The 26,615-nt window shown below is 37.2% G+C and overlaps 1 protein-coding gene across 1 annotated transcript; it reads right to left on the reverse strand.

Annotated features, from left to right (window-relative positions):
• Window positions 1-285: 285 nt before the first annotated feature.
• LOC139860038 (uncharacterized) lies at window positions 286-11,674 on the reverse strand. The gene is made up of 2 exons (XM_071848812.1): window positions 10,643-11,674; window positions 286-672 (listed from the first exon to the last, which is right to left on the reverse strand). Exons 1-2 carry the CDS (start codon window positions 11,672-11,674, stop codon window positions 286-288), a joined length of 1,419 nt encoding a protein of 472 aa, XP_071704913.1.
• Between the last annotated feature and the right edge of the window lie 14,941 nt (window positions 11,675-26,615).

Consider the following 26,615-nt stretch of genomic DNA (forward strand, 5'->3'; position numbering starts at 1 on the left):
GAACAACCTTGCCAACATCTCCGACACAATCGCCTCGTGTATAGGAAGAAACAAGGCACTTTTCATCAACCGATCAACGATTACCCAAATTGTATCATATTGGGCTATCGCCGTTTTTGGCAACTTAGTGATAAAATCCATGGTAAGATGCTCCCACTTCCCCTTCGGGATCTTTAACGGTTGCACCATACCATAAGGCTTTTGATGCTCGACCTTAACTTGCAAGCAAGTAACACATTGCTCAACATACTTAATCACATCACGCTTCATACCGGGCCACCAATACTATTTCTTCAAGTCACGATACATCTTCATAGCACCCGGATGAATAGAATACTTCGAGTTATGCGCCTCATCGAGTAGCACCGTACAGTGATCACCCAATTTTGTCACCCACACATGACCTTGAAAACATAACAACCCATGCATACCTAGGACAATCGACTCCGTTTGTCCTTGAATTCGCTCTTCGTGCTTATGATTAACAAACGCCTCAATTTGAACGTCACCGAGCTTCTTAAGAAAATCATTTGAAAGAATCATTCGCAACGACTTTACTTGCAAAATCGGAATTTGGTTCTTCCGACTTAGCGCATTCGCCACCACATTAGCTTTACCCGAGTGGTAAAGTATCTCAAGATCATAATCCTTCAACAAATCTAACCATCGCCTCTGACGGTTATTTAAATCACGTTGATCAAAGAAGTACTTTTAATTCTTATGATCCGAATAAATTATACAGTTTACACCATAAAGATAATGGCGCCAAATTTTCAATGCATGAACCACCGTCGCCTATTCAAGATTATGGATCGGGTAGTTCTTTTCGTGCTCTTCTAATTGTCTCGAGGCATAAGCGATCACTTTACCCCTTTGCATAACAACACAACCGAGCACACTTATCAAGGAATCACAATACATGACCATGTCTTCCACCCTTCTGGTAACACTAACACCGGAGCTTGACACAATTTGCTCTACAATAGCTGAAAAGCAATTTCTTGCTTGTCACCCCACTCGAACTTCACATTCTTCCGAGTTGGCTACGTTAAGGATGAAGCAATCTTGGAAAAATCTTGAATAAACCAACGATAATAACTGGTCAATCCGAGAAAACTTCAGACTTCCGTAGGTGTAGTCGGCCGTTCCCAACCCTTAACCGCCTCAATCTTTCCCAGATCCACTTTAATCCCCTCGTGGTTTACAATATGGCCAAGGAATTGCACTTCCCTTAACCAAAATTCACAGTTGGTGAATTTCGCATACAACTTCTCCTTACGCAATGTCTTCAACAACTCACGCAAATGATGTTCATGTTCCTTCATACTCTTTGAATAAATGAGTATCTCATCAATGAACACAATTACCGACTTGTCCAACATAGGTTGGCACACTCGGTTCATAAGGTTTATGAATGTTGCGGGCGCATTCGTAAGACCAAAAGGCATCACGACAAACTCAAAATGCCCATAACGCGTCCAAAACTCCGTCTTCTCAATATATTTCTCACGAATCCGCATTTGATGATATCCGGATCGCAAGTCGATATTAGAGAAATAACACGCACCCTGAAGTTGATCAAATAAATCTTCGATCCTAGGTAACAGATAACGATTCTTGATCGTCACTTTGTTAAGCTCGCGGTAATCAATACACATACGCATACTACCGTCCTTCTTCCTTACAAACAAGACCGGAGCACCCCATGATGAGCTACTCAGTTGGATAAAACCCTTTTCTAGCAACTCTCGGGTTTGATTCACAACTCATGCATCTCGATTGGTGCCAAACGATACGGAGTTTTAGCAATGGGATTCACCCCCGGAACCAACTCTGTAAGACCCAAATATTTATTGTACATAATGTATTTATGGTGCACGATGCGTGTGTGAAGTGTACGAAGCATGTACGTGTCGCTTGCTCGAACGTCGAAGGAAACGGGACGTGGTCTGAAGTACCAAGGTGTGTACGTATCTTTTCAACCCCAAATAAAGTTTGTGTTGATGTTTCAAAGCCTTACCATTGGAAAGAAAATCTTATTACGTTTCCAACGATATTTGATTCATCGAAAACGGAGCTACGGACAAAAAGTTATGGCCAAAACAAGTTTCTGAAATCTGACCTGCAGAGTGGAGCGGCGCTCCACATAGTGGCGCGGCGCGCCGAATGGGTCAGAAGCAATTTTCAGCCTTTTTAAAGGCTTTAAATGAAGGGTACTTTGGTCTTTTCACTTGGGGTCGGTTTAGGGTCATCAAAACTGATCCTTTGATCAGTTTGGATTAAATTCTCACCAACCAAAACACTCTCAACCATTTTTAGAGAGAGAGTAAGGGTTTAGAGAGAGAGGGCTTGATTTGGGGAAGAAGGAGTCGATTTCTCACCAAAGCTCGAGTTCTAAAGTTGTTCCTTTCGTTCTTGGCTACGCGGTGATAGTATTGGTAAGCTCAAACTCCGAGTTTCAATTATTTGATTTGATATTCAAGTTAGGGTTTGAGTAAATTTGTTGTGAAACCCTTTTAGGTGATGAAATGAGTTTAGTGATGCTAGTAATCGGGTTTGTTGTTAATTGTTGGCGGATTTCGGGTTGGTGAACTATTTGGCCATGTTTAGAACTTGAAATTTAGTTAAATCACTTAAGTTAGTGATTATGGAAGTATTGGAACCCATTTAGGGTTATTTGGTTGACTAACTTTGACTTTGGGTCAAATTAGGGTTTCGTGGTGATTATGACCCAATTGGCGATTTAATGAAGTTTATAAACTTAAAATGGATTAAGTTGAAATATAAAACCGAGTTAAATGTGTTTTGGTGTCAAAACTTGCAAAGAATGAGATTTTGACCTTTATGGGTCAAAATTAGGGTTTAAGGGTCAAAATGGGTATGACACGTGTTTAACACTTGAGTTCGGGTTTAATTGGCATATTAGGACCATTCTCACTTGTGTTAGTGACTATTGGTTAGTTTGGGCACGGTTTGTGCTTGGAAGTGCATTTGGGTCGAAATTGCACTTAGTGACGAATTGGGTTGATTTGTAAATCCACTCTAAGTGTATTATTGTAATTGTGGTAATGGAATAGGTACTTTCCATTGGCGAGTTGCGGATTACTTGGAAGCATTCTTCAAGACTTCAAGGTGAGTGGAATATCTATATATGTATGTATATGATTTATGTGCCCGTGGAAATGGTGTCACATAGCCGTTTGGTGACCATAGTTGTGAGATATAGACGTTTTGTCCACATTGATAGTTGCCCGTAGTAATGATGTCACATAGCCGTTTTTGTGACCGTAGTGGTGGGACATAGCCGTTCTTGTCCATAATGATTATTGTGAGTGGAATATCTATATATGTATGTATATGATTTATGTGCCCGTGGAAATGGTGTCACATAGCCGTTTGGTGACCATAGTTGTGAGATATAGACGTTTTGTCCACATTGATAGTTGCCCGTAGTAATGATGTCACATAGCCGTTTTTGTGACCGTAGTGGTGGGACATAGCCGTTCTTGTCCATAATGATTATTGTGAGTGGAATATGTATATATGTATGTATATGATTTATGTACCGTGTTGATGGTGTCACATAGCCGTTTTGTGACCAAGGTTGTGGGACTTAGCCGTATTAGTCCATGTTTTGTACTAAGGCACATAGCCGTGTTTGTGCATTTAGTGGCAAGTAATAGCCGTGTTTGTGTATTTAGTGGCAAGTAATAGCCGTGTTTTACTCCCACTTTGTTATTTGAGTTACCCGTACACATAGCCGTGTTGGTGCACGAAAGCGTGAGTAATAGCCGTGTTCTACTCACATTGAGCAAGTGATGCCATAGCCGTTTTTGGAACACTTGAGGGGTGATGCCATAGCCGTTTTTGGAACACCTCGGGGGGTTAGCATGCCATAGCCGTTTTTGGAAGCTAACGAATGTTATGAACATCGATGACTTGATTCGCGAAGTCGTTCCCCTAGCGAAGAGATTGGTTAACCATGAATTGTAATTGTTGATGCTAGCATTTAATTTGATTTATTATATATATTTATTTATGCTAATGATGTTGCTAGTTGTACGGTTTGACGTTACTAGCTATTGATTGCTTATGAGGTTGCTAGTTATACGATTTGATGATACTAGCGTTTGGTACGATGAGGTAAGTGATTTATGTGTATTTATGTGATGTCGTGGATGCGAGTAGGTAAGTTGTATATGCATGTATATATTTATTCTACTCACTAAGCATTAGCTTACCCTCTCGTTGTTGACTCTTTTTATAGATTGCATGCGGATTGGTGGCTCGGGTAAGCGCGAGGACTAGAAGACTTGCATAGTTTGCTTTAGAGACTTGCTTTTGGATTGTTTAGGATTGGGTAGCGTATCCCCAATCGCCATGCTCGGCTTCGTTTTGTATTAAAAGTCTTATGGTCAAATATTGCATTTTGGTACTCAAGGGGTAATTTGGGTCGATGTGGGACCCGCTTCGTAAATTTGATTTTATTAATTAAACGTGCTAGTTTTTCATATATGAAGTCATGGTTAAAAGCGTTTTAGCTAAATGTGTCGGGAACTAGTCAAACATTTTCATTAAATTGACTTCCGGGGACAGCGGGCTGTCCAGGTGGTTTGGCGCGCCGCGCGGCCACCTGGCGCGCCGCGCAGATGGCCTGCACCAGAAAATTTTTTTTTTGTTTGAAATTTCGTCGTGTTTGGTCGGTTACGGTTTGGGTTGTTACAAGTGGTATCAGAGCATGGTCTAAGGGATTTAGGTGACTTGAGATAGGTGCCTAGACTTAGACTTTTGTGTGTGCTTAATTTGTTGCGGGACTTGTAGGATTACGGGTCGGAATGGGTTTAGTTAGTGCCTTGTTTATAGGTTGACTAACGTTTATATTAGTAATGCGGATATTATTAATATGTTATTTGTGTTGTGAAAATAATTCTCGCGTATGTTTGTATCGCGTAGAATCTTGATGTGTTTGTTTATGTGATCGAGCGAGACGGTCGTTGTACTAACAAGTCGATGCGGCGTGCGTGCGTAATAAGAACTTGCAAACCTTATTACGGGTGCAAATCGCGTCTAACGAGTGATGTACGACGAGTGTTTAGCAAGATGGGACGGAGTTGTGCGTGCGATTTTATACGTTCGTGATCTAATCGTTTTGCATTTTGAGATTGACGACGCGAAACGAGATCGAGGCGAATAACGTGGAGTTTAACGCTAGAGTTGCGGCCGCCGTTGCGGAGCAAATGAGAGCGTTTCGAGAAGAAATGGATAGGAAGTATTTCAAACTTCAAAGTAGTGGCAAAATGAAGCGTTATCTTAAGAGCTTCATGAGGACTAAACCACCGATGTACGACGGGAAACCGGATCCATTGGTAAGCACAACTTGGATTTCGGATGTCGAAGGGTGTTTTCGTACTATGGAATGCCCACCCGAGAAAAAGACGAGACTCGCTACTAGTTTGTTGCGAGGTAGGGCGAAGGATTGGTTGGATGGCAAGATTGATCTTGTCGGTGGTGAGACGTTTATGGCATTATCATGGGACGAATTTAAGGAGGGATTCTTCGAGGAGTTCCGAACTTCAGCCGATTTATCGGAATTGCGTTGTGAGTTGCGAAATTTGCAACAGGGTTCTATGGACTTGAATACTTTAAAGACGACTTTTATGTCGAAGGCTCGTTTTTGCCCGGAATATTTGGGGAACGATCGTTTGTTGATGGAGGATTTCTATCGAACTTTGAGCGATGACTTGAAAAGCAAAATTAGCCGGGGTTACGCGAAGTCGTTTGCGGAGTTATTTGCGGTGGCTAGAGGTTTCGAGTCTTATACGCGATCGAAAAAGGCCGAACCTTCAAGTGAGAGAAGGGTTATTACTTATGGTGCTCCGAGTAAGAGGACTAAGGGTCCGAGTGCGAGTACGAGTAATGTGGTAAAGGGCGCGGTGGATTCTCGTGCGCCTAGGTGTTACAATTGTGGCGTTTAGGTTCGGATTTGTTAGATGCATTGTGTTGTGCATGTTGTTGTTATGGGTGACGTTCCTAATGGAAGTACCCTATGGTGACGTTTTAATTGATTGGTGAAGGGCGTAAGACTTGGTGCAACCAAGCATTCCTTATTGTTTGGGAAATGTTTCTACCAAGCCACGGAAATGGTTTTGGTGTCCGATTGTTAAGCGCGTGTTCGCTTTTATGTTGAAGTGATGAACCATGAGGTTCGCCGGGTGATTGGAACCCTTGAGATCGAGTGTTTGAAATCTCGATGTATGTCGGTAATGGAGTCATTATGACGCGACATTAGGTGCCTCTTTTATACCTACTAGCGTGGTGTTCGACTCCGACTAGGTTATGGTTGTGGTTGCATTGTACTTAGGGTACCGGAGTAAAACCCTTAGTTACATGAGTGACTAGGTGGAATGTGACAAACTAATGAAATTGGATGATTGCGAGGGTATAGTTTGGGTATTTGTGGTACACTTTTCGTTCAAAGTGTTTAAGGATTGGTCAAGTCCTTCGTGTGCTCAAGGTTTGGAGCAAGGTATGGTAACGGGTCGTGTGAACCCAATTGTTTGTAAAGTCTACCTTTGGTAGCATTGTACGGTTGTACGAGTTGTGGATATGGAACGTAGTTCCAAGTGAGGGAGTGGCACTCCCGCACGAGGAGGTTTTAGTGTGAGATTTCGGATGATGCTTTTGTTAGATCCGGAAATTTGGTCGAGACCTAGTTTTGGTCAATTGGTGGTAGAGTACAATTTTTGGCTCATTGGTACTTATGATATTGGATTTGTAAATTACCACCGAGGTGGTAAGTTTGGTGAATCTCGTCGAGAGATAATGGACGTGTATTGGCGAGCAAGGTGAAATCCCTCGGTTAAGGGATGTGCGTATCGGATTCTCTTCTAGAGAAATATTGTTTTGTGCCTATGCTTGATATAGGTGGTTCTTGCTCGATAGTGTGGACGGTTAGCGGTATCCGTTAGGGTTCACTATAGTGTAGCGGAGCGCGATGTTGCACTACTCATAGTGCGAGGTATTGTTATAGTGGTGAAGCATGACTTTCGGGGTCCGCTGACTTCATCATGAGGTATTGTTATATCGGTGAAGCATGACTTTCGGGTCCGCTGACTTCATCCGGTGTTGAGTGATCTATCAGTTGTTTTATACTCCTATGGTGGGATCGTGAGGACCGTATTGTGTGATTACTGATGCGATAGCCGTATTTCGCTCACATGTCATTACGGGCGTGACAATGGTCGATTTTGTACGCCTAGGCTTTTAAGTTGTTATAGTCGATTGGACGCTAGCAGTTCTAGTCGTTCGCGTATGATGTTACGGTAGTTGCGTATTGGTTGTATTATACGCTACAAGGGATGTTTAGTGATTGGTGTTATCCGTAAGGATTCGTTTGGTTCGGTCTTCATCGTTTCGGGTTGTTGACCTTAGGTTGAGACTTGGTTGCTTTAGCACGGTACTTGGTAATGGTACGCTAGAGGAGTGATATCTCGGTTAGAGATGGGATGAGTTTCCCGATGCGAGGGAATGAGTATGGTTTTAGTGCTCGGATTGTGGATTTGAGAAAAATCGTGGATGACGATTTAGTTGTGGAAGGCGATTCGTCGGGAAGAATTGCTTAGGAAAGTCGGATTGGGACTTATGTTGAGGACCGTGGAGTGTGGTCCGTTTGGTTAAGTGACGAGGATCACGAGGACGTGATCGATTCTAAGTGGGGGAGAGTTGTAAGACCCAAATATTTATTGTACATAATGTATTTATGGTGCACGATGCGTGTGTGAAGTGTACGAAGCATGTACGTGTCGCTTGCTCGAACGTCGAAGGAAACGGGACGTGGTCTGAAGTACCAAGGTGTGTACGTATCTTTTCAACCCCAAATAAAGTTTGTGTTGATGTTTCAAAGCCTTACCATTGGAAAGAAAATCTTATTACGTTTCCAACGATATTTGATTCATCGAAAACGGAGCTACGGACAAAAAGTTATGGCCAAAACAAGTTTCTGAAATCTGACCTGCAGAGTGGAGCGGCGCTCCACATAGTGGCGCGGCGCGCCGAATGGGTCAGAAGCAATTTTCAGCCTTTTTAAATGCTTTAAATGAAGGGTACTTTGGTCTTTTCACTTGGGGTCGGTTTAGGGTCATCAAAACTGATCCTTTGATCAGTTTGGATCAAATTCTCACCAACCAAAACACTCTCAACCATTTTTAGAGAGAGAGTAAGGGTTTAGAGAGAGAGGGCTTGATTTGGGGAAGAAGGAGTCGATTTCTCACCAAAGCTCGGGTTCTAAAGTTGTTCCTTTCGTTCTTGGCTACGCGGTGATAGTATTGGTAAGCTCAAACTCCGAGTTTCAATTATTTGATTTGATATTCAAGTTAGGGTTTGAGTAAATTTGTTGTGAAACCCTTTTAGGTGATGAAATGAGTTTAGTGATGCTAGTAATCGGGTTTGTTGTTAATTGTTGGCGGATTTCGGGTTGGTGAACTATTTGGCCATGTTTAGAACTTGAAATTTAGTTAAATCACTTAAGTTAGTGATTATGGAAGTATTGGAACCCATTTAGGGTTATTTGGTTGACTAACTTTGACTTTGGGTCAAATTAGGGTTTCGTGGTGATTATGACCCAATTGGCGATTTAATGAAGTTTATAAACTTAAAATGGATTAAGTTGAAATATAAAACCGAGTTAAATGTGTTTTGGTGTCAAAACTTGCAAAGAATGAGATTTTGACCTTTATGGGTCAAAATTAGGGTTTAAGGGTCAAAATGGGTATGACACGTGTTTAACACTTGAGTTCGGGTTTAATTGGCATATTAGGACCATTCTCACTTGTGTTAGTGACTATTGGTTAGTTTGGGCACGGTTTGTGCTTGGAAGTGCATTTGGGTCGAAATTGCACTTAGTGACGAATTGGGTTGATTTGTAAATCCACTCTAAGTGTATTATTGTAATTGTGGTAATGGAATAGGTACTTTCCATTGGCGAGTTGCGGATTACTTGGAAGCATTCTTCAAGACTTCAAGGTGAGTGGAATATCTATATATGTATGTATATGATTTATGTGCCCGTGGAAATGGTGTCACATAGCCGTTTGGTGACCATAGTTGTGAGATATAGACGTTTTGTCCACATTGATAGTTGCCCGTAGTAATGATGTCACATAGCCGTTTTTGTGACCGTAGTGGTGGGACATAGCCGTTCTTGTCCATAATGATTATTGTGAGTGGAATATCTATATATGTATGTATATGATTTATGTGCCCGTGGAAATGGTGTCACATAGCCGTTTGGTGACCATAGTTGTGAGATATAGACGTTTTGTCCACATTGATAGTTGCCCGTAGTAATGATGTCACATAGCCGTTTTTGTGACCGTAGTGGTGGGACATAGCCGTTCTTGTCCATAATGATTATTGTGAGTGGAATATGTATATATGTATGTATATGATTTATGTACCGTGTTGATGGTGTCACATAGCCGTTTTGTGACCAAGGTTGTGGGACTTAGCCGTATTAGTCCATGTTTTGTACTAAGGCACATAGCCGTGTTTGTGCATTTAGTGGCAAGTAATAGCCGTTTTTGTGTATTTAGTGGCAAGTAATAGCCGTGTTTTACTCCCACGTTGTTATTTGAGTTACCCGTACACATAGCCGTGTTGGTGTACGAAAGCGTGAGTAATAGCCGTGTTCTACTCACATTGAGCAAGTGATGCCATAGCCGTTTTTGGAACACTTGAGGGGTGATGCCATAGCCGTTTTTGGAACACCTCGGGGGGTTAGCATGCCATAGCCGTTTTTGGAAGCTAACGAATGTTATGAACATCGATGACTTGATTCGCGAAGTCGTTCCCCTAGCGAAGAGATTGGTTAACCATGAATTGTAATTGTTGATGCTAGCATTTAATTTGATTTATTATATATATTTATTTATGCTAATGATGTTGCTAGTTGTACGGTTTGACGTTACTAGCTATTGATTGCTTATGAGGTTGCTAGTTATACGATTTGATGATACTAGCGTTTGGTACGATGAGGTAAGTGATTTATGTGTATTTATGTGATGTCGTGGATGCGAGTAGGTAAGTTGTATATGCATGTATATATTTATTCTACTCACTAAGCATTAGCTTACCCTCTCGTTGTTGACTCTTTTTATAGATTGCATGCGGATTGGTGGCTCGGGTAAGCGCGAGGACTAGAAGACTTGCATAGTTTGCTTTAGAGACTTGCTTTTGGATTGTTTAGGATTGGGTAGCGTATCCCCAATCGCCATGCTCGGCTTCGTTTTGTATTAAAAGTCTTATGGTCAAATATTGCATTTTGGTACTCAAGGGGTAATTTGGGTCGATGTGGGACCCGCTTCGTAAATTTGATTTTATTAATTAAACGTGCTAGTTTTTCATATATGAAGTCATGGTTAAAAGCGTTTTAGCTAAATGTGTCGGGAACTAGTCAAACATTTTCATTAAATTGACTTCCGGGGACAGCGGGCTGTCCAGGTGGTTTGGCGCGCCGCGCGGCCACCTGGCGCGCCGCGCAGATGGCCTGCACCAGAAAATTTTTTTTTTGTTTGAAATTTCGTCGTGTTTGGTCGGTTACGGTTTGGGTTGTTACAAACTCGATGCGAAACTCCACTTGTCTTACCGGCAGAACACCCGGTAATTCATCGAAAAAAACATCCTCAAATTCGTTAACCACATGAATAGAGTTAATAGAAGGTAGCTCATCTCGAGTATCAACCACATGGGCTAGATAAGCCATACTTCCACTTGACACAAGTCGACGCGCCCGGGCATAAGTGCTAATAGGCACGGGTCGTCTTCGAGCTCCACCATACACGATTAGCTCTCCCCCACTCGGGGTTCTCACTCTTACAAATTCCTCATAACACGCAAGATTAGCTCTATTATGATCGAGCCAACCCATACCCACAACAACATCAAATTCACTCAAGGTAATAGGAACCAAGTCAATATAAAACTTCTCAGTTCTGAAATCAATAACACAATTTTTATATACCCCATTAGCCACCGAGAACCTACCATCAGCGATCTCGACTTGTAAAGGGGAGTCTAGATCACATAAAGAACAATCTAGAGTAACTGCATATTTTAAAGAAACATAGGACATATCGGCACCACTATCAAATAAAACCTTAGCGGGTTTAGAATTAACCAAGAAAGTACCTGAAACCACTTCGTTGGACTTCTTAGCATCATCGGTAGTCATCATGAAATTTTGGACCTTCGAGTGCCCCGCCGCCTTTTTCAACCGCTTGGCGTTATCACAGCTCTTATCACCCATAGTTAAATCGGGACACTCGGACTTTCGGTGACCCTCTTTCTGGCAATTGAAACAAGTGATCTTACTTTTAGAGGACGGGTTTGGGCAATCCCGGAACATGTGACCTTTTTGCCCGCAAGTATAGCAATTAAGAACATAACTCCCGGAACCTCCCATTTTCACACTTCCCACACTTTTGGCCCCACTCTTAGCCTTCTTACTCGGGGCACTACTTGCCTCAAACTTCCTCTTACTCGTAGTAACATCAGTAACTTTTGGGTCATCGGGTTCAAAGCCCTTCGCCACATCAAACAACTCAGCGAAGGTCTTAACATGACCAAGGCTAATCTTCGCTCGAAAATCATCCTTCAAGGCCTTATGGAAATCCTCCATCAACATGCAGTCGTTCCCTTAATATTCAGGGCAAAACCGCACCTTAGCAAGAAAAGTGGCCTTAAGAGTGTTTTGGCCCATAGACCCTTGACGTAAATTTTGTTACTCCTTCCGAATTCGAGTGAGATCGGCTTGAGTGTGATACTCCTTGAAGAACTCGGCCTTAAAATTATCCCAAGACAAATTAACAAACGGCTCTTCACCCATCATAAGGATCTTATCATCCAACCACGTCTTTGCCGCACCCCTCATTAGGCTCGTAATAAGCCTTGTCTTTTTTATTTGGTGGGCATTCTCACCCCAGAAATAACCTTCCACATACGAAATCCACCTAGTGCTTTTTAGAGTGTCGGGACTCCCTTCAAATAGTGGCGGCTTAGTGAACTTAAAGTCTTTGTAACTAAACCCACTATTGCTGGAAACCCCAAGATTGAGCGGTCCCTCTTCAACATCCTCTTCACCTTGAGGCTTTGGAAACCTCTTATCAAACTCTTCCCTTACCACCACACTCACTTGATCTCGAATGAGATCAGTTATTTGTTCCTCAATAGTCTCTTGAAGAACCTCTTTGACCTTCCTGGTAAACACCGAGGAATAACTCTCAAGCGCGGCCTCAATCTCGGCCGTAAGATCATCATCTTTATTTTCATCCTCATGACTTGGACCCTCATGATCCATCCCGCTTTGTGTCCTCATTTTGTAATTTAAAATATATTAGATCACAGCAAAAGACATGCCAAAACACTTAACAACCCCATCTTGCTTGACACTCTCGTACTTCATTCATTTGACACGATGTGCAACCATACTAATGGTGACCAATCATTAATACACTTGCGCATCCTATCAAACTCCTTGATACAATGACCATCTCACTTGATGTTAACTAAATGCACATAAATAAACAACCATAAGTACTAAAGTGCCTACAACCATCCCGTGGTCCCGTAACCTGACAAGTCATGCATAAAAAGTCCATTCAACCTAAGTCTAGGCTCCCATCTCAAGGAAACCTGTAAACCTTAGGTCATGCACTGATACCACTTGAAATGATCCCAAACCGATTAACAATTAACTTTTAAGAATATGACACACTTTTTTTTCTTTTCCTTTTTAATAACATTGGTATTAACCATAACAACACAAGATTGGGTACATTTCTTGCTCAATGTTAACATTATTTTCAAAATACAACAAGTTGCGAGTTTTCATCATCGGGAACTCAAGTCCCATAAGTTTAACCAATTGTTTAACCAAAATGACCCAATAGTGAGCATGACCATCGGGACCATTACCAAAAAGCGCCTTCTAAAAATTAGCCACATGCAAGCTAAGCCAATCCCTTACCCATGTCCTTCGATGTGTCACAATCTATAAAAAGGTAAACAATGAAGGAGTAAGCTACAATGCTTAGTGAGTGCAATACTTATATGCATACATACATAAACCACTTACTTGCTCAACTCACATATAATCGCATACAAGACAGCATCACTAACGCATATAAACACAACCGAGTACAAGCTAGCATGTTGATCACATAAACAAGAATATAACATGCTACACTACCAATATACAAAATATGAATGCAATATGGTTAACCATTCCCAAATGTGGTATTCATCAAATGAATAACATCAACAACCCATGTACATGGCCAACAAAAGCGCCTCCCGGATGGCACTACCATGTACACCCGGGTGTGGCAAAAATAAAAGTGAACTCTTATTGGTGACACTTACCACATCCTCACAAGTGGCCAACAAAGAGTGAACTTCTATGTAGTCATAACACCACTTTTCCCAAACGCTATGTGGTCATCAAAGAGCGAGCCATAAAGACTTCACTCACTACTTTCCCCAAAAGCAATGTGGCCGACAAAGAGCTAGTCATTCATTAGAGCCATCGCTCAACACTATGAACCAAGTGGCCAACAAAGAGTAAATCCTTTACAATCGGATAATACTCGCCACTAAACCTACAAGCAAACAATTTATAAACACACGCATATAAATACTCCACTCACCTTGAGCAATTAGATGAGTCACAATCCCTTTAGAATTTCAAGCTTGATCCAAGAGCAAGTCACCTAACATAAATCATAACATGAAGCTATAAATACTAGTAGCTTGACCCAAAATACACAAGTGCTAATTTGACCCAAATTGCACCCATACCACCAACTAGGTCAAACAAGACCCAAATACCCAAAATCACTAATAACTAGTGATTTGGTCCCACACTTACCAAACACAACTTATGGTAAAGTGCTAGGAGCACTTCATGACCCAAATCCACCAAATGACCCAATTTGACCCAAATTGGGTTTACACCAAAAATCAACTTCCAAAGACACCCATTTGGGTTCCATTCACCAACAAAATCACTGATACTAGTGATTATGCCCAAGTTGCAGGTCTTTTCCTAGCCGTAACATTTTCCAACCCAAAACCCACTAATAAGGGTCAACAACACCCACAAATAGCTTCAAACACCCATTTGTGAGCTAGATAGGTTTTCTCAAGAACTGCAAGTTCAAACCTTAACATCAAATTGAATGAAAATCAGAGTTAGGACTTACCACTAGTATCACAAGGTAGCTAGAAACAAGATGAACAAGGTTAAGTCTTGCACTTTGGTGAGATTCAACCTTCTTCTACCCCAAATCAAGCTTTCTCACTCTAAAAGTGGGTTTTTCACTCTAAAAGGTTTGAGAGGGATTGGTTGTGTGGAAGATAAAATTAGAATGGAACTAAAACTGATCCACCAGCTACATGGTCATTCATATATGAAAAGACCAATTTGCCCCCACTTAAACCCTTTAAAAATCAACTTTCAACATTCTGCCCCACAGAGAGACGTGTTGCGGCTCCCAAGCCCGCGACACGGCTCATAGTGTATTTCGATAACTGAAGAAACCACAAACAAAATCGTCTAGTTCAAGAAAAAAGGCGCGGCGCGGCCCTAAACCCCTGCGGCGCGGCTCGAAGCACATTTTGACATCAGAAACTTTCCAACAAAATCAGCATCAGGTATAGTGTATAGCCGCGACGTGGCTCCTTTGAAAGGACCCGTCCTAATCCATCAGGATGAATACATTACATTTGGTTACATCGCGAGGTACTTGACCTCTATATAATACATTTTACAAACATTGCATTCGTTTTTAAAAGACAAACTTTCATTACATCGAAAGTTGACGGCATGCATACCATTTCATAATATATTCAACAATAATTGACTTAATAATAATCTTGATGAACTCAATGACTCGAATGCAATGTCTTTTGAAATATGTCATGAATGACTCCAAGTAACATCTCTAAAATGAGCAAATGCACAGCGGAAGATTTCTTTCATACCTGAGAATAAACATGCTTTAAAGTGTCAACCAAAAGGTTGGTGAGTTCATTAGTTTATCATAATCGATCATTTTCATCATTTTAATAGACCACAAGATTTCCATTTCCATTTCTCATAAATATACGTCCCATGCATAGAGACAAAAATCATTCATATGGATTGAACACCTGGTAACCAACATTAACAAGATGCATATAAGAATATCCCCTATCATTCTGGGACATCCATCAGACATGATAAAACAACATCAAAGTACTAAAGCATCCGCTACAACGGATGGGGTTTGTTAGGCCCAATAGATCTATCTTTAGGATTCGCGTCAATTAGTAGACTGGTTTACTAATTCTTAGGCTACCAAGCAAAAAGGGGCATATTCGGCTTCGATCATTCAACCATAGAATGTAGTTTCGATTAATTGTGTCTATTTCGTAAAGCATTTATAAAACAGCGCATGTATTCTCAGTCCCAAAAATATATATTGCAAAAGCATTTAAAAAGGGTGTAATGAAACTCGCAATACGATATTTTGTATTAAAAATATGCATACGACGGAACTGAACAATGCAAGGTTGACCTCGGATTCACGAACCTATATCATTTATATATATATTAACACACATAATTGTAATCGAACAAATTTATATATTATATCTTAAATTATATATATCTTATATATTTAATTTGTAATAATAATATTGTTAATATGAAAATAATAATAATAATGATAATAATAATCTTAAATGATAATTTTAGTAATAATGATAACTTTAAAAAAAATGATAATCCTTAGTATTAATGGTATTTTTAATAAAAATGGTAATGATAATAATAATAGTAATAATAATAATGACTGTAATATCTATAAAAATCATACTTTTGCTAATGATGATAATAAGGATGATATTAATAATAATAATGCAAATACTTAATACTTAATGATACTAACTTTAATACTTAATAATAATAATAATAATAATAATAATAATAATAATAATAATAATAATAATAATAATAATAATAATAATAATAATAATAATAATAATAATAATAATAATAATAATAATAATAATAATAATAATAATAATAATAATAAAAGGAATGCTTCCTCACAAGAATAAGCCAAAAATAACTGCACATGCCCGGGCTTGAACCCAAGACCTCTCGCTTAACCACCCACACCGTTAACCATCTATTCCATTTACTAACTTCTGAATTAAATTGTATCTTAAATATATTAAACCTTATATCCGTTTTTAGTCTGAAAAAGCTTGGCCCATTACTATTTCAGCCCAACAGAAATCACTTAACCCATATGAAGAGTGATCGGCCAAACAGTACAACATAAGTAGACTCTCGGCCCAACCAAGGAAACTAGTGATCTGCGGCCTAATAATACCATTACTTTACGGCCCGCTTAGCAAAGGAAAAATGGAATAGCCAAAATGTTTTCGCGTTTAGAATTCTTAACAGAAAAAAACTGTCATCAGTTACTTTTATATTCACAAGTGGTGTATGTGTTTGAAACCAATTGTCAAGTGGGTTTTCTTTTTTAAAAAAATTGTCGACCAAAAATATTTATATAAAAACATCAACTTGTTCGCATGCCTTGTATAAACTATTTGTTATTTTAATTTACTCGACATCATTTCCTATTCTTGCTGTATAGAAACAGAAAAAAAAGAACACGCCAAAGTAATATAGTTTAAATGATTTGATCGATGGGAGGTGTTGGTATTTGTTTTGCTGGTGTTGCGGTTGTGGTTCAAGAGACGCGAAACAGAAGCAACTGAGATAGGAGAAAACGATGATGATGAGTTTGGATTTGTGTTTAGGTGTCGTCAGGAAAAAGGAACCAGGCCAAGTAGCTGTACAGCAGCCGTATGTACAACATAACATTAGCAGGTGTGAAATAGTTTTCAAAGATTGTTATGGTGGCTTGGTGGCGATAGGGTGGTGCAAAGTGGAGGAGGGTGGTTTCATTTTTATTTTGAACAGAAAATAGGCAACTTGTGGCTGCAATAGGTATTGTTTTGTGGTGGTGGTGATCATGAAGCGGTGGTGATGATTGAGGTGGAGTGGCTCACAACATAAACAACAATTAGAAGTATTAGATGGCGGGTTACGGGTTGAGTTTGAAGGTGTTCACGCGTGTGTGTGTTTAAACCGAATAGTAGCAACAAACTAAAAGGGTGCTCGAATGGTTGAGTCGTGGTTAAAACAGAAGCATGCATGTGGTTATTAATCGAATAATAAGTGGTTGTTAGCTCGATGGTTGTTTAGTTGGTGATGGGTTCGGTTGGGTGGTTTCTATAGCATACAATATGGGCAATAATATGCATAAGTGTTTTTGTTAAGATTAATGGTGCTTGTAAATTGGTGATCGAGTTAGGAAAAATAGTAAAGAGTAAGTTTAGATGGTACATGGTGGGTTGATCATGGTGAAGGTGGCGTTTGCGGGTTAAAACAGAAAATAATGGTGGTGAATGGTGGTGCTACGGTTAAGGAGAGTGGGGTGACGGTTTTGGTGGTGGGTTTGAGATAGGTTGCAAAAACAAAAATCACGAGGTGTCTCATGGTGGGTTGTAGGTGTTGGTGTTGATGAGGAGGGTTCCCAGGTGTTTGTATGTAATATAATCATGTGTATATGTTTGGATATATAAGTGTTTAGAGTCAATAATAACACAGTTATCCTCATTCATAATTGATATTAAAAAGGCAAACAATATTTGTAATAGTTAGCAGCCTTAGATTTTAACGTTATTCTACCGACAGTTCTCCCGGACTGTGTATCATGCGAAATCAGTGGCGGATAAAAGTGTTCAGAAAAATCCCATATTTTTAAATTAATTATATTTATTTATTTTGGTCATTATGGTATAAAATTCAATCATTAACTATTAAATAAAAATTACATTAATTATTCACTCCCAACCCTAGGTAAAAATATAAAAAGTCTTTGATGTTAAAGCGAAGGGGTATAAAATACTATTAATTTTTACTAGGAAATACTATTAAATACGATACAATTTTACACAAGTTATTTATTTATTTATAGAGTGGATATACCTAAACCTTGCTACAACACTTATAGGCAGTGTACCTAATCGTACAGTAGTGTAGTTTTTAGTAAGTCCGGTTCGTCCACAGGGAACTAGCCAAGTTTAATGCTATATTTTTAAAACTATATTTGTATAAATATAAATATATATATAAGTAATATTATTATTATAAAAGGGGGTTTTACCGTTTAATTACCGGTTTTTCGATTTTAAAACTTTAGTCGCAGTTAAAACCTAATGTAAAATATTAAAAATATAAAAGACTTAATTTAAAGTGTAAAGTAAATGACAATAATAAAAGTGCGATAAATAAAATGACGATAAATAAAATTGCGATAATTAAAAAGTACGATAATTAAAATGATAATAAATTAAAGTGCGATAATTAAAAGTGCAATTAAATATGAAATAAAGGAATTATGCTTATTTAAACTTCCGTAATCATGATGTTTGACGTGCTGATTTTAGTTTATTACCATGGGTTAATTGTCCTTTGTCCTGAATTATTTAATATGTCCGTCTGGTTTTTGTCCATAGCAGTCCATCAGTCATAAATATAAAGTGCGAGTGTCCTCGTCAAATTATCCTTATATTCGAAGTTAAATATTCCAACTAATTGGGGACTTAAACTATAATTACACCAATTTTCCTTGTATGTAATTCACCCCTGTTTTAATAAGTCCATTAACTATTAATCCATTCCCGTATCCGGTTAAATGAACGATTATTAGTAGTTATAAATATCCCGCCCATCGTGTCCGATCGAGTGTATATGGTTATTTATAGGTACATCCAATTGTAAATCTTTATATTAAATTAATAAACTATCATTTAATTAAACAAATATAGAGCCCATTAATAGCCCATTGTCTAATTTCCACAAGTGTCGTTCTTTTGTCCAAACCCCAATTATGGTACAAAGCCCAATAACCCCGTCTTTAATATTTAGTCCAACATCATGATTACTTCGGCTTAAATAAGCATAATAATAACTTAGTTACGAGACATTAATTTAAAAAGGTTGAACATAACTTACAATGATTAATAATAGCGTAGCGTTACACGGACAGAATTTCGACTTACACCCTTACAACATTCGCTAACATACCCTTATTATTAAAATTAAAATTAAAATTATAATATATATATATATATATATATATATATATATATATATATATATATATATATATATATATATATATATATATATATATATATATATATATATACGTGAGATAGAGAGATAGAGAAAAGATGTGTTTTGTTCGACTAAAACTGCGAAATTTATAGATGTGGCCTGACAATTGGGGTCATGCGACCGCATGATTTTTCCACTTCCTGGCCATGCGATCGCATGGACTGGGATTCCAGCTCACATACGTTTGTCACCTAGTTTGCCGACGGTTTTTAATTTATAATATAATATATATATAATTTTAAGAATTATTTATATATTATATTATATTTATGTGCATAGTTGACTTGTAATTTTTAGTCCGTTGTGTCGAGTGTTGAGAGTTGACTCTGGTCCAGGTTTCGGATTTTCGAACGTCCTTGCGTACTATTTAAAATCTTGTACTTTGCGTTTTGCGTCTTGTACTCTTGTAATTTTGAGACGTTTCTCATCAATAATTTGAACCACTTTGATTGTACTTTGTACTTTTGAGCTTTTTGGTCGTTTGCGTCTTCAATTCGTCGAATCTGTCTTTTGTCTTCACCTTTTATTATTTAAACGAATATCACTTGTAAATAGAACAATTGCAACTAAAAGCTTGTCTTTCTTGAAGGATAATGCTATGTAATATATGTTCGTTTTTAGCATTATCAAATATTCCCACACTTAAGCGTTGCTTGTCCTCAAGCAATATAGTCTTGAAATAGAAATAGTAGAATCACTTCTTTATTCTTCACACTTTGTACATCAGTGATTTCTATATGGCGGTATGAACAATGGTAGTAACGATGTGGTTTACAGTCCCACATGACTATGAAAATTTAGATCCTTAAGGAAATTGGATCTTTATGAAAACATTTGATCTTTTTGAAAATTAAATCTAGCTTTTACCCTAGATAATTTTTCCGGAATAACCCTTCACCGGTGTTTGCAAATTGTTTTTGTGGGTTTCAGATTTGAAAATTTTAGCTCAAAACTTATGGTTTTATGTCACCTACTTGCTAACCTTGTATTGGGAAAGCAACACATCCAGTACACTTGCTCCGTATATTACCTTTCGGTAAACTACCGTCCTATTGTAAAGGAAAGTGTTGAACAAGTAACTGTTAAGGCAATGTCCTGTGACATGCTTTTAATTATGGTCTATAACGTGTCGGATGCAATTACTATCCTTTGTAGGAGCAATAGTAAAGATCACCCTATAGTTTTTCTGTCTGGCACAAGGTCCTGTCTTCAACCATGCTATGCAACCACCGTTCTTACGGTTGACACCAGATTTGGTTCAGATGACCTAATGAATTCTAGGTGAATTCCTAGGATTTTACGTTCAATAGTAATGAACGCATTAAAAATGGGTTTTCAGAAAACAAATCGGTTTGTAATTTTGATCAAAATATTTTCTCGTTCAAGCTCGAGTTTAGATATCATCGAATTCCATGAGTTTGTAATTCTCAATCTTTAAGGTCAATCTCACGGATTGAGTAATATCAGGCTTAAAAGCTGATTTTTGATCTTTAAGGAGATTATCCTTTCTGGGGATCTGATTCATTAGTCTTATCAAGCTAATTTGCACGGCGCCCTCCCCATTTTACAAGACAGATCCTCTCATGGTTAGGATAAGTCTGACCACTTGATGACCCTGTTTGATGCTAAGGTCCGTGGATTTCCAGCTGATTTTCGAGAAAACTTTTCAAGGTTTTTCGTAGACTCTACAACTGGTCTGGACGACAACTTCCTGACCTAAATCAAGAAGCGCGTTTCTTTTTCGGAAGACTTTACTTCCTTTTAATGATGGAATTGATTCATCGTGTAGATCCATCTTTTTTTCAAATATATTACAATTTATCGGGTAAAACGGTTAATTTTGTGCAAAACAAAAGTATCTTCAATTATTTGTACAAAAATATGTGATATATGTTTTAAATAACTTGGTAAATTTTCCCACACTTGGCTTTTATTTTCCTTTCTTTGCCTTTTTATTGTCCTCTATTCCATTTTAAATGAATTCTAATATTTTGGGTTGTTTCTCAATTTATGTCCTTTCCGAGGTAACAATAATTTTGGTGTTAACACCTAGTTTTATTGCTCATAAATATGTATAAACATGATTTTGAATCCATTTATTTGAAAATTTTGAAAAATTTTACTAGAATTGAGTAGTCAGTATATAAGACTAGGGCTGTTCTTTATTATCAGAGAGCACTAGATTCTAATACAACTACTGCATTACTAGTATTTTTAATGGTAACCAAGTGTATAAGTTAAAATTTTTAAAAATTCGAAAGAATTTAACCCCTTCCCACACTTAAGATCTTGCAATGCCCTCATGTGCAAAAAATCAGTAACAATTTAAATTATTGAGGGTGATTAGCGTAGAAAAATGATTGAATTTTACCAAATTTTCCAAACATATTGGTGTTTGTTTGCTGAATGATAAATGGTGCACATCATTTGTTCATTCCGTCTTGTTGTTACATCACATTTGTTTTTCGTTTTGTCGTCAAAATTAGTTGCTTTTGCTGAACTTAATGCCAGTCTTTGAAAATACGCTGTTTTACCCTATTGTGTACAATTGACAATATACATACATACAAATAATAACATGCATGGTAATTTGAAATGGGACTTAAAATCCCACTTTCAAATCAAATATGAAATATTAGCACAACATAATAAAAATATTAAACATTACAATAAAAGTATCATAATATTATATGTTTAAAAATAAAAATAATAAAAAAAATAAAAATCACAAAAATCACCAATGGGAACTATATCAATCTGGATAGGGGTTCCAGTTTATGTTGTCGGTCGGGTTCCATGGTTGGTGATAGGTGTACTGATAGGCCTGGTTAGGGTCAAAGAGAGTAAATGGTGGTCGCATATCGGGCTGGTGTGGAGGATAGTAAGCAGGTCGGGTCGGTACGTAGTGATCCTGAGGTGATAGCTGGCTCATGATCTGATGCTGATGATAGTGCCATCTATCATGCTGTCGTTGCCTGGAATGCTCGTACTCATTTCGGGCTTGCCACTGCTCGTATCGATTATGTCTATCCTGGTTTGTCATTTCTACCTCATCTATACGCTGGTAGACGTCAGTCATAGCCTCCCTAATGACATCCCTAATGTCATCAGCTTCCTCCATTTCCTTATCTGAACCTCTCTCTACCTGTGGATGATGACCAACATATGGTACTGCCTGATTGCGTCTGCTCTTCAATACCTTAGCACCCTGATAGACCTTCAATCCTAAAGTATCATCCTGTTCCCTACATACCATAAGAGGACCCCTTGATCCCTATCTACACCCAAATACTCTCCAATAAGAGTAACAAAAATACCTCCTCCTATTATTCCCCCTTCCTGTATTCCTTCCACTATCTTAGACAAATAAAAACCAACACAGTAGGGGATATCAACAAAGCCTCTTGGGTCTCGAATACACTTAAGGTAAAATAAATCATGTAAGGTCATTTTCTCCTTGTTGTGACCTCTCTGTGTAATCGAGTTAGCCAGAAATATATGAATTATACGAAGCTCGGCTCTATTAATATGTAAGTAGGAGTGTGTTCCTGCCCGCCCAAAAACATTTTAATCTGACATACGCCTCCAGACGGCGTTAGCATCAAAATTCCTATCTACCCTTTCACCATGATAAATCAAATTTGTACAATCGGGTAATAGTAATTCAGCGGGCGTATATATCTGTAAAGCCCTGGCCATGTCCAACATGGACATCCTATACATCCTACGACCAAGTATAAATCTAAGAAAACTTCTATCATCTAACCTAACTACATCTGCATTAAGTGAAATACTACTCATAAGCTCAACGCACCATTCCTTATATACAGACCTACGAATGGTGAATAAACATTCCCAATCAGGAAAAGAAGAGCTGCCATACCTTTGGATCAAATGCTGTCTAACTGAGTTAACTAGTTGGACCCTTTCCAAAGGCTCCCAATCGATTACCCTCGGCACTTCTACATTTTTCGTTACCAATTTGAATTTGTTGCTTTGATATGTCGGGTAATCTCTCCAACTTCGATCAAATCTCAGATTTGGATGCAACCGTTCTTCATGAATCGTCGGGTGTGCTACTATCGGATGAATCGGAAAAATTACGTAGGCATTAATATATTCTTGCTGCGGATCATAATATGGTACGTGTTGATCAGGTTGTTATTGTTGTTCCTGTTGTTGCTCCGGTTCAGGTTCATATTGCATTTCTGGTTCAGGTTCTGGAGCAGGTTGTCTAGATGATGATGATGCACCATCAGTATCAGTAAGTCTCTGTAAAACACATTAAACACAAAATTTGTGCATCCAAATATGCATTAGTATTAGCAAAATAACAACTTGAAATAATTATAATAACATGTTAAATCAAAATTAAACTTATACACATTTTCACAATTTTTACAATTCTACACTTTTTTCAAATAAGCATTTATGAAAATGTTTACAAAGTTCATAAGCATTCAACTCAAATAACATGTTAAAATAACCATTACTAGCAATTAAACAAGTTTCAAATGGCATTTACATCAATTTAATCAAGTTCGTGAATTTTAGACCTAAAAAGTCTACTTTAATTCTCAAAAATCATGTTTAGGATCAAAGTTTGGATCATTTAGCTACCTAAACATGTTACACTACTTAATTTAGCAATAATTCATGAAAAAAAGAGGCCATAACCTGTTTATATCAAAAAGCCCCAAATTGCTCAAGAACACAAACCCTAGATTCCTAAAAATTTTGAAGTTTTTGGCTTCAAATCATGTTAAATAGCATCAATCTAGGTTATACATGCATAATATACTAACAATTTAACTCTAATTACACTAGAAATTAACAAAATTAAATTAGGTAAATTATAGCTCAAGAACACTAAAAATCAAATTTAAAGAGGTTTAGGGGTGAAATCTTTACCTTCTTTGAAAAGCTTCTGAACAATTTCATGATTAGAGCGGATTATAGCAAGAAATTTGGTTGATTTTGGTTAAAAATTGCGAATTTTTGAGTGTATTTGGGAGTATGTTCGTGTGTTGTGTGTGTGTGTGTTTGTGGAAGAGACAGAACAGCTCGCTGGTATTTGTTCCTGACCAGTTTTCCTCCTCCATGCGATCGCATGGGGTCCGGTTTTTTTTTTTTATTTATAAAAACCATTACTAATAAAACATATAATTAATTAAAAATTAAAATTTTGTTTCTTTTTAGGATGAGGGCGTTTCGGATCGTTGTCCTAGTCCGTCCCTCGACAAAATTTTAAAAATTTGTCACGTTTTAAGCCCAGTTATATATATATATATATATATATATATATATATATATATATATATATATATATATATATATATATATATATATATATATATATATATATATATATATATATATATATATATATATATATATATATATATATATATATATATATATATATATATATATATATATATATATATATAATGATAATAAGATTAAAAATAATAAAATCATATTTTTAACTTAATGAAATAAAGTAAATTTTTGTTTTTAAATTCACACCAAACTTAAATTTAAAATGCATAAAATTAAAAATTCATATTATTAAAATTAAAAATTCACACCAAACTTATATTATATTTTTGTTTTTATACATACAAATTATATTAAAAATATCAATTTTTAAAATATTTAAAAACTTAAATATATTGATTTCAAAGATTTACATTAATACTTTAATATTTAATTTTAAAAACAAAGTAAAAAAATAAAATTAAAAATCTTTTTGGTCTTTTATCCCACTTTAATCAATCAAATATTATCAAAAATATACGCCCCTCTTTTCGGTAAAGTAATTTCGGCTATATTACCTAGTTTTACTCCTAACGAATTTTTGAAATATTTTGGGTTGATTGATTAAAGATATTTATACCTTAAGAATAAACGGTAAATTTCGCAGTGATGTAATAAATTTTTGTATGATATCAATAATTTCGGTTAGGCATACCTAATTTTATTGAATACCAATTTAATATTTTATAGCAAACGATTCAGCGTTTATTATCAAAAGGTTAAAAGCAATAAAAATAAAAATAAAAACTGTACATACTTACCTATGAGAAAGAATTCTCAGAGACCTGCTTTAGCCGACTCATAGGAGAGTCGTGTGATTTGATTTTCCATAGCTACGTAAGCATAACCTCGATTCTTCAATATCTTTTCTTCTAAACATATGAACGGTCCTTCTCTGCATAGAGTAAAAAATTCGGTATTTGAATATGTTTAATTATTTGAACATTTACCTTCGTGTGACCATTTTCCGCATTTATAACATCTTTCAAGGTGTCGTGCTCTTCTTTTCTTACTCCGTCCATTTTGCCTCTTATGAAGGATACCAGTTCACTCGGAAGTGTGTCATTATTACGTTTAGTAATCATAGCATGTAGCATTAGACCATGGTTCAGATCAAAGGAATTCTTCATCTCGTAAAACCTAAAAAAATTAAAAATTTAGAATGGGGGGAGAAGACTAGTTCTTTAGGGTCTGCTAGGGAAAGACCATTCGGATTCCATTCTCGGAAACTACACGAAAACAGAATATCTAACTCTAACAGAAATATATATTACCCTAAAAAGATTCGAACCTTCCCACACTTAGTTAGCTGTGGTGTCGAAATTGTAATTAACTTCATCTTCAACTTCCATTGGACTATCTATGTAATGTTTAACTCTGTGACCATTAACTTTAAATTCAATTCCATTTGAATTTATTAACACTATTATTCCATATGGAAAAACTCTTTTGACTATGAATGGTCCAGACCATCTTGATTTCAATTTTCCAGGAAATAGCTTGAATCATGAATTGAAAAGAAGAACTCTGTCTCCTTCTTTAAATTCTTTTGAACTTTTGATTATTTTATCATGCCATTTCTTTGTTCTTTCTTTATATATTAACGAATTTTCATATGCTTCATGTCTTAATTCTTCTAATTCGTTTAGTTGACTTAAACGTAGACGTCCAGCTTCATGTAAATCAAGATTACATGTCTTCAAAGCCCAAAATGCTTTGTGTTCAATTTCTACTGGAAGATGACATGCTTTTCCGTAAACGAGTTTAAAAGGTGTGGTTCCAATTGGAGTTTTGTAGGCTGTTCTAAAAGCCCTGAGTGCATCCTCCAATTTCATGGACCATTCCTTTGGATTTGATCCTACGGTTTTCTCTAGAATACGTTTTAAAGCTCGGTTGGTATTTTCAACTTATCCACTTGTTTGTGGATGATAAGCGGTTGAGATTTTATGAGTTACTCCATATCTTTTGAGAACTTTCTCAAGTTGATTATTACAAAAAT

Source organism: Rutidosis leptorrhynchoides, chromosome 7, assembly GCF_046630445.1.
Source record: "Rutidosis leptorrhynchoides isolate AG116_Rl617_1_P2 chromosome 7, CSIRO_AGI_Rlap_v1, whole genome shotgun sequence".
NCBI lineage: Eukaryota > Viridiplantae > Streptophyta > Magnoliopsida > Asterales > Asteraceae > Rutidosis > Rutidosis leptorrhynchoides.

Bases quoted from the DNA above. Each gene is read 5' to 3' on its own strand.
- LOC139860038 (XM_071848812.1), bottom strand. From the start codon at position 11,674: ATGGAGGATTTCCATAAGGCCTTGAAGGATGATTTTCGAGCGAAGATT. The intron at 673-10,642 runs GTAAGACAAGTG...AATAACCGTCAG, and splicing joins AATTACCGGGTGTTCTGCCG to AGGCGATGGTTAGATTTGTT.